This window comes from Empidonax traillii, unplaced genomic scaffold (genome assembly GCF_003031625.1).
Source record: "Empidonax traillii isolate 1590-97213 ecotype Southwest subspecies unplaced genomic scaffold, ASM303162v1 scaffold247:size2371522, whole genome shotgun sequence".
Taxonomy (NCBI): Eukaryota; Metazoa; Chordata; class Aves; order Passeriformes; family Tyrannidae; genus Empidonax; species Empidonax traillii.
The window spans coordinates 267,862-276,819 of record NW_020955440.1 but is presented as its reverse complement, the minus strand read 5'-3'; the positions used below and the strand labels follow the sequence as shown (position 1 = coordinate 276,819).

The 8,958-nt window shown below is 42.8% G+C and overlaps 1 protein-coding gene across 1 annotated transcript; it reads left to right on the top strand.

Annotated features, from left to right (window-relative positions):
• Window positions 1-1,600: 1,600 nt before the first annotated feature.
• Window positions 1,601-2,584, top strand: SPERT (spermatid associated). The gene has a single exon (XM_027888867.1). The coding sequence runs from the start codon at window positions 1,601-1,603 to the stop codon at window positions 2,582-2,584; it is 984 nt and encodes a 327-aa protein (XP_027744668.1).
• Window positions 2,585-8,958: the final 6,374 nt, after the last annotated feature.

Sequence of the window (8,958 nt, the reverse complement as noted above, 5' to 3'; positions counted from 1 at the left end):
CAACAGGTTTTGAAAAGGAGAGGGCAAAAATAGGACAGGGGGTGCACAAAGTGATGGCAGAACTGGAGGAGGTCATGTGTGGTGGTCACCCCGTGCTGAATGCTTGGGGTAGGGACATGAGGGCAAGATTCATGGAGGTAAAACTCTCCTCATGGACACAAAAGCAGAACTACGCTTTCCAAGGAACAGAAGGGCAGCTGGGGGGAGGAGTAAACCTGAATGAAATTTGACAACTAACTTCTTTCTTATTTTTTTAACGAGAAAAAGGCACATTTGTTCTGCTAGAAATGTTGTGCAGAAGCTCCTAAGAATTCCAACAATTTGGTTATAAAAATAGTTCAACCTTAGTTCAAATAATTTCATCATGAAAATCGCACTAATTTAATTTTGGTTAAAACTGCAGAAAATAAGTGTTTCTTTGGCACAAAACATTTTTGATTATTTGGTCATTTGCTTTTTTTTCTTTCATGTAAGAGACTGAAATAATTCATTTGCCTTGGTTTACTTCTGACCAGAAGGTGATTTAAGCTGCAACATTTTGGGTAGAGGAAAGGGGGGAAGAGTGTTCAGCAGATAAGTCTGAGGTTTCTGCGACTGAAATGAGAAGCATTAAAGGTGAGGCCCTGCAGTATGGATTTTAGAGATGAGTTTTCTGATGATGTGAAAAAGAGGCAGATGGACTGTAGGAAAAAGATAAGCAATCACTATTGCAGGGCTAGAAAGCAAGAAAAATAACAGAGCTATCAAAAGGATATAAAGAAAAGGGTGACAGGAGAAATGAAAAAAAGATGGAGAATTATCTGTGGGCTGTGACAGTGTTTGGACCATGGTGATGGGAGCTTGTCAAAAAAACATGCAAAGAGCAACAGAGCTGTCTTGGTTTTGATGTCCCAGCGCTGTGGTTTGGAGTTTGAAATTATTTGTGTATAGTGTATCACTCCATGCTCTTCCTGTTCACAATTCTGTGGATTTTAAGATCAAAACTGCCACAGTAGTTTTGCGGAGCCCAGTTAACACAGGCTACTCAACATCAACAAGAAAATCCTGATCTGAAGGCCAGTTTTCTCTACGATCCTTTAAAAATGTTTTATTTTGTAAAGTTGTTTCAGCCTCATAACAATTTTTAATTTGTTTGTCTGTCAGTCATTTGGGAACAGGTTATTCTGAGGCAAAAGATATTCTTGCATTTTACTCCCTTACAGGTCCATAAAAATGAGGTAGAGAGAGACAAAGGGAAAGTCCAAGGTTTCATCAACAGCTTGTAGTGCTGCCATAGGGGTGCTTTTTCTGCAAATGCCAATTTTCTCAGCTTCTATAAGTTAAGTATCTGGTGTATTCCTTACCCTTCAGAGTCAAAGGGGCAACACTATTGACTGGGAGAACTGATTTATTTGCTTGTTCCTGTTGTTAATGTAGTTTAATTCTGATTTGGAATTTTAGCAGTAAGTCTATGCATTTGTGTTCCCTGTTCTTTCAGTCCTAATCAAGCTTCTCCAGTCCCAGTGTGTCACCTACTCCTTGACAGTTGGCAGTGGCCCCTTGCAGAAGTCCTGGAAAAAGCCTTTTCACACAACCCTCCTCAATTTTCTAAAGAAAGGCCATGACTGCATTTGATTTGAGGAACCAGAGCATGCAGTGTACAGAGCCTGAGACAGACTATATCACCCCTCAGATGAAATCAAGGGATCAGATGTTTGTCTTTATTGATGGTAGATGGGTGAATGAGATCTACTGCCAGCCACCCTGTCCTTCCCACCGGAAACTCTTAAGCAAGAAGGTACAGAATGAGTGGAGCATCTGGGAGGAGAACAGAGCACTCTGGCAGGAAAACCAAGTCCTCCGCATAAAAACCAAGATGCTCTGGGAAGAAAACAAAGCTCTACAATGTCTCCAGTCGCAGAACAAAGCTGTCCAGGTTATTTACACTGATGCTATTCAGCAAAGCCTCCAGAACAAAAACAAGCCATTTCCATGCTTCCAAGAGAGGAACACAGGCTTTTGGTTCAGCCCAGGCAATAAAGCTCTCCAAGCAGTCCAGGAAAAGAATAAAGTCTTTGAAGATTTCCAGCAGAAGAATAAAGCCATCCCTGTTACCTGGAAAGACCGAAAAGCCATCACAGTCCATAAAGAGAGCAACGATGCCCCCTCAGATCTTCAGAAGGACACTGATACCATCACAGCTGTGGAAAAAGGTGGCACTGGTCCAGTCTCCCAGCAGAAACATGAAGGTAAAAAGAAGAGCACTACTCCAACCCAGAGTAAGACCAAGTCTACCACAACTACACCGGCTGAGCATGAAATCGTCCGGGTTATCCAAGACCTATGCGAGCTCCTCCACAACTTCCTGAAAATTAACCATCTCCCTGGGGAGAAACAAGGCTGTCACAATCCCTATAACATGGATGGATCCTTCCAGGAAGATTACAATAAATTGAAGTTGCAGCTAAATGCTGTGAAAAGCACTGTGTCAGACATTAGGGCTCAAATGGAAATGCTGGAAAAGGAGATCATTGCCATCACTTCCCCAATGTATGAAGAAGCAGGACAGAAGCTGTCAACTAAGTATCAGCCTGGGGACACATGAAGCATGGTGCTAAGACCTCATAGCTCAATTCCTGGGAAGCTCTTCTCCTTTTTTGGGGGGTAAACCTAATAAAATCTCAGTAGATCTTGAAGACAACTGGGGAACATTGTGTTATTCTGAAACTTTCTTGTACTACTTAGATGCATTTCACCTTCTGGTTATACAGTGTGGGTGACTGTCATGAATTTGCCTATAGTCAGGAATCATGTTTTTCAGCTTTTCCCCCCCAGGTTTCCAATAATAAGGCTAGATCTTCGAAAGATAATTCATGCTTGAGGATACTACTTGTGAGTTGAATTTGAGTCTCTGGTGGTCACTTCCTTTCTTATGGATGGCCAAGTTCAATGGCTGAACTGTATCTTCTGCCACGCACCAGCATTCCATCTTTCTTTCAGGGTAAGCAGTGGATTATGGAAAATTTAGCCTTCCAGATGACATGGACCCATGAAAGAAAATGGGACACAGAAAACCACACTATATATGCCACCTTCTTTCTGGGTAGAGCCCCAATATCTTCACGAGCCCTGCTCCATCACCCTGTGGGTCCTCGTTGACCAGACCACTGCAGGCAGGTAGAGAAGGGCTGACCTCTCTGCACCTTGGTCCTGCTGCTACTTCTCTTGGGATTGTCACACCTTGTCCTTGTAGTCCCTTTTTGTTTGACTGTCTGATAATTCCTCTGCTGTGTTTTAAACTGTTGATAACTGACTTCAACTCAGCAGTCTCACCGCCATGTGTTTTCTTCAGTTTTGCTTTCAAATCTTGTACAGCTTAGCAGCCACCATCCCCTCTTGCATACAGACCAGCAGTTCACCATTAAGCTGCTGTCAACAGAGCTGACCCATTGACTGGCAGCTCAAAAGTCTGGGCCCTACCCCAGGGATACAGTCCCAGAGGAAATGAAGGGAGGTCAGGGGTACATCCTCACCTATGACAGAGGGGGAGAGAAAGAACAGAGGAGTCATGCTCATGTGGATGCTTAGGCTGTGGGGGAAGCTGCTTATGGGGAGAACTGCCTGCTTTTGTACTGCTGCTGAAGTGTTACATGTAATTGTAGTCCGAGAGGGGTGGACAAGAAGATTGCAGTGAGAAATGTGGGTACCAGCTCATAGTTCAAGGGCATACTCACAGGTCTCTGCTACAAAGTGATAATAAATAAAGGAGGATCCCTCCTCCCAGACATCACAGTGGAGCCACAAGAGAGAATGAAGCAGGCAGCCTGGCTGCACACACTATTGAGGTCTCTCTTGATTTCTTTGATGGTCAGTTAAGGCAAATTTTTACCTGCCCCAGAGCAAGCAAGTAGGTTGCCAAAAATGGCATTTTGATGTCTGTTCCATGACTCAGGCAGGTATTTGGAGGTGCATCTGCTCACGCTCTGATGGACATGCAGTCTCAAGTGATCTGCTGACACAGCAGATAGAGAGCCTCTTGATAGGCTCATGTTTAAAAATCTGATCTAGTCTCAGTTGTGTGACTAGAGTGGCTGGAAACACATTTTCCTCTGTCTTGGACATCTTGGATGCAGTGGAATTTGTCACAATCTTTCAGGCAGCATATGGGAGCCTTCTTCAGAGCATAAGGAGACTTCTTCAGAGCAATTGTAGAAGCATTATTGTAAAGCAAAGGAAAGATTATGGTGAGGTTTATCTCTTGCAACAGGACCCCAACACCATGTTGCCACTCTAGTTTATAGATCTCTAAGTAATTTGTTACCAAATTACCTTAAGCATGAATTATCTCTCACCTTGTATGTCACTCAGACAATGCCACGCCAAGTGCCAGTGATGACTCTTTACTTCAGAGGCTTAAAGCAAGCGACATTTTATTCTGCTGTTAGGACGTCAAGATGCTGAGAGAAATCCCTCATGGTTGAAGGTAGAGGGCTGTCTGTCAGTAGTGCAGGCAGAGCTATATGTGTAAGGATCAGGTGAGAAGAGGAGCAATGTTCATTAATAGGTAGATGTGCCGACAACAAGTTGCTCTGGCTCAATGACTGGATCTCAACTAAAAATAGCTAAATACCTCAGCCCCATACTGGGGAACATGTTCATGCCTCTGTGTCTTCAAACATGCTACTTTTCTCTTAGCCACCATGTTTGAATGTTTGTTAAGAGTGAGAAATAGAACTATGAAGACCCTAATGCAGAACTCTGGAGGAGGATAGCAGTAGTCACAAGCTTTGATTTTTTGGCATGTCTCACGGAGAAGTTGAATTGACTCATTCCTTTAAGGTTTCTCAAGTCTGTCATGTGCTGAGATGGCAGTGCCCATAATGACTGTCCATTACTTAGTCTTGCAGAGGACTATGTGATAGGCAAACTCTCATAATCCCAGGAGGTACCAAACCTCCAGTCTGTGCTTATTTGTTTACAAACCAGAGAGAGTTAGTGACAACAGTGGAGGATCATTTCTGGGTGGTACTAGAAAGGCAGATGATCGTGAGTATTGCTTGGTCTCCTTGAGTATTGCTTGATCTGATAATGCTGGGGGGACAGATGGTGAGATTTGACTGAGTTGGCTGCAGAGTGCCACAGGACTGCATGGGGACAGTCCTAAGCACTGTCCATTCTCTGCATTGTTCCATGTCCCCAGCCAGTGTCATTAATCGCCTCAGTGGGGGCCATCGTAGTATCCTATAAGTCTCCATCCAGAGTGTGTGCTGTTGAGATGGGCTAGACTCACAGCTTTTGCACCCTATTTAAAGTAGAAATGGAGGAAAAATGCAACAGCAGCTATTTATAGGAACTACTTGTTAATTATACTAAAATTTGAGCAAGTTTGGGAAAAATGGGGTAAACTTAATAATTTTCCCTAGCCTGTTCACTGATTTGCAAATCCCTGGAAATTGTTAGCTATTCTGGCTTGAAATGGATGCATGTCATTTTTATAGTGTATAATTTACCTTCTGCACAGAGACAAACTTTCTGTCTCCCTCCTTCTTATTGTTGCTGATTAGCCCCTTATTTTTGCACTACTCATTTCTCAGTACTATTTTTGGAAAGCTGGGTTTTTGGCAAGGTCACCATCAGCCTCTTACTTCCCTGTAAATTGGATTATTGCCTGTAGCTGGGCTTTGTGTAAATGCTGACTTTCCTGTTCTCATTTCTTATTAGACAGTCTAATACAGCTGGGTTTGTGCTGTCTTCATAGAACACTCACCCTGGCCTTTTGTGCTTGTCTTAGCAGCCCAACCACATCTTCCCACCCTAAATTGCAAGTTAGGAATTTTTTCAAAGTGCTTTGAGCTTCCCTGAGCCCTGGCTTTTTCCTGTTAACTGCTGAAGACAGTTTTCCTGGAGTTTTGATTGTGATTTCATGAAGTTGAGGGTGTGCTTCAAAAGCTGTGGTCCTGGCCAAAACCAATGCTTCCCATTGTGGTGCAGGCTGTTCGTTGGTGTTCTCAGAGGGTGCAGATATTTCCCTGCTAACTGCAGAGAGCCTAGAGTGGCCAAGGTTAGGTGGGAAGAGTTGAGGCCTGAGAGATGGTCACATCTATTAATGAGATGCTTCGGCTTGAACTAAGGAAAAAAAGGAGAATTTATGACTTTTGGAAGAAGGGCCAGGTAACTCAGGAGAACTACAAGGATGTTGTAAGGTTATGCAGGGAGAAAATTAAAAGGACCAAAGCCCAAATAGAACTTAATCTTTTTACTGTCATTAAAAAAATGTTTCTATAAATGCATCAGCAACAAAAAGAAGGCTAAGGACAATCTTAATCCTTTAGTGGATGTGGAGGAAAACATAGTGACAAAGGATGAGGAGAAGATTTTAGGCACTTAATGCTTTCTTTGCCTCAGGCTAAAACAGTAAGACTAGTTGTTCTCCAGGTACCCAGCCCCCTGAGCTTGAGGACAGGGACAGGTAGCAGAATGAAGCCCCCCCATAATCCAAGAGAAAATGATCAGCGACCTGCCTCACCAGTTAGACACACACAGACCAATGGGGCCAGATGGAATCCACACAAGGATACCAAAGGAAGTGGTGGAAGTGCTCACCAAGTCACTCTCCATGATTTACCAGCAGTCCTGGCTAACCAGGGAGTCAACTGTTTAACATCCAGTCGGTTGGGATGTTGACAAATGTGACATTCATCTACAGGAATGGCTGTAAGGAGGATCTGGGGAGCTACAGGCCTGCCAGTAGCAGGTTCTGGGCAAGGTTATGGAACTGATCACCTGGAGTGCAATCACACAACACGTGCAGAACAACCAGGGGGTCAGGCACAGCCAGCATGGGTTTGTGAAAGACAGGTCCTGCTTGACCAACCCAGGCTCCCTCTGTAACAAGGTGACCTGAATAAAGGATGAGGGAAAGGCTGTGAATGTTGTCTATCTGTACTTTAGTAAAGCCTTTGACAGAGTTTTCCACAGCATTCTCCTGGAGAAACTGGTTGCTCATGGCTTGGATGGGTGCTGAGTTAAAAAGTGCCAGCATGGCCAGACCCTGAGAGTGGTGGTTAATGGAGTTACATCCACCTGGCAGCTGGTCACTGGAGGTGTTCTCCAGGTCTCAGTGTTGGGGCCAGTTCTGTTTAATATCTTTATCAACAATCTGGACTAGGGGATCAGTCAGTTTACAGAGAACATCAAGTTGGGTGGGAGTGCTGATCTGCTGGAAGGCAGGAGGGCTCTGCAGAGGAATCTGAGTTGGCTGAGGCCAGCTGTACGAGGCTCAACAAGGCAAAGTGATGGGTCCTGCACTTGGGTCAGAACAACCCCATGCAGTTCTACAGCCATTCATGCAGCCTCAGAGTCAGGGATTAGGCACCAAGCACATATTCAGGATTGCCTCTGAGGCTTCTGCCCTGTGCTTCTTGAAGCCTGTTGCAAAACTGCAGCTGAGCTGAGCATCAGCAGGACAGAGGATGATAGTGCAAAAACAGCACAAACAAGTCTCACCAAACTCATTGTAAACATATACATTTTGATTTTTCAGCCTGGTTTCCTCAACCTCTGCCTCTGGTTTCATAGATTTTTAAAAATGTTTTTGTGCAAAAGGTAAAATTGTGGAGCTTTCAAATTTTCAGAAAAATATAATTGGTAAAAATATTTTCTAAATGAAAATCAAACATCTTCCTTTTGATCGTGAGCTATGCCAAAGCTCTAATAGACATCTTTGATCTTATGGCAGTGTCTGGAGAAATTATGGGATTCTAATATGGAATAATAGATTCACATCAAGACTTCTAGCTTTAGGAAATTGTTTAATCTCCATTCTCAGTATCTGTTTCTTTGATGCAGCTGTGACTGAAGGGCCCCAAGTGCTGGAAAAACAGCTCACCAGCTCAGAACAAAGCTGATTATGTAAATTGTGCATTAAGATTCAGCTTCGATTTAATTTTATTCTGTAAATAAATATCCCATTAACATCCATCTGTTAAAAGTCAGGTAAAACATTTTCAAAACCTCCATTGCTATGGCAGATGTGACTGTACCATAAATAGTGATGGGGTGGTGGTATGAGGATGTCAAAGTATAAACTGGGAAGCACATTTTAAGAAGTAAGGAAGGTGATTACATTTAATTATAACAAAAGGGACCTTGTCTGATTGTTTGAGACAGACAGTGCTTCCATTTGTGTTGTTCTCTATGCATTATGCAAAATGCTTTCTCTAATCACCATCTCCAAGATAGCTAATAATTATAGCTCATTAGTTCACTTAAAATACAAAAACATTTCAGTTTATGAAGGTCATTACTGAATTATGTCCAAGCCTTTTGCTTAATACATTCTTGTTTCAACAGCTTGCTTGAGAGTAGTCATCTTCCCTTGGTCTAGCTGGTACTTCACCACACACGATGTAATAGATTATACTGATCAGGAACAGAATGATGAACCCTATCAAGTTTTCTAAATTAGACTTCAAAGAGCATGAAAAGGTTCAAGTGCTCTTAACCCATAGCTATTTTTAACTATTTTAAGTAATCAGAGATTTCATATGCACTGCAAAAGGGCACTCAACTCAGAAGCAACCAGGGGATTGGAGCAGATTGTACTTATAGTGGAAGTATAAAACTGCATGTGTCTGTCAGCTGGAGATCAGAAGCAGGTTCCTTATATATTCTTTAACATCCTGAAGAGGAATTGTAACATTGCTAATTGAATTCCACAAGAGAATACAAAATTATTTTCTATGGGACACACTGTAGGGAATGGATAGAGGTAATGCATTGCTGTATGCCTCTGAAACGGAACAATCAAGGAGAAATTACAATTCTTCAAGGCACTATCAGACTTGAGCAGAACCTTCCAGTGCTCTGCTATTCCACCTAAGCTCCTTGATTATATAAATCCGTACAGTCTGTGCAAACCTTTACTGCTTGGTGGAAGATAGCTTTAGGCATAAAATCACATGCCTGTAAATACCTAAT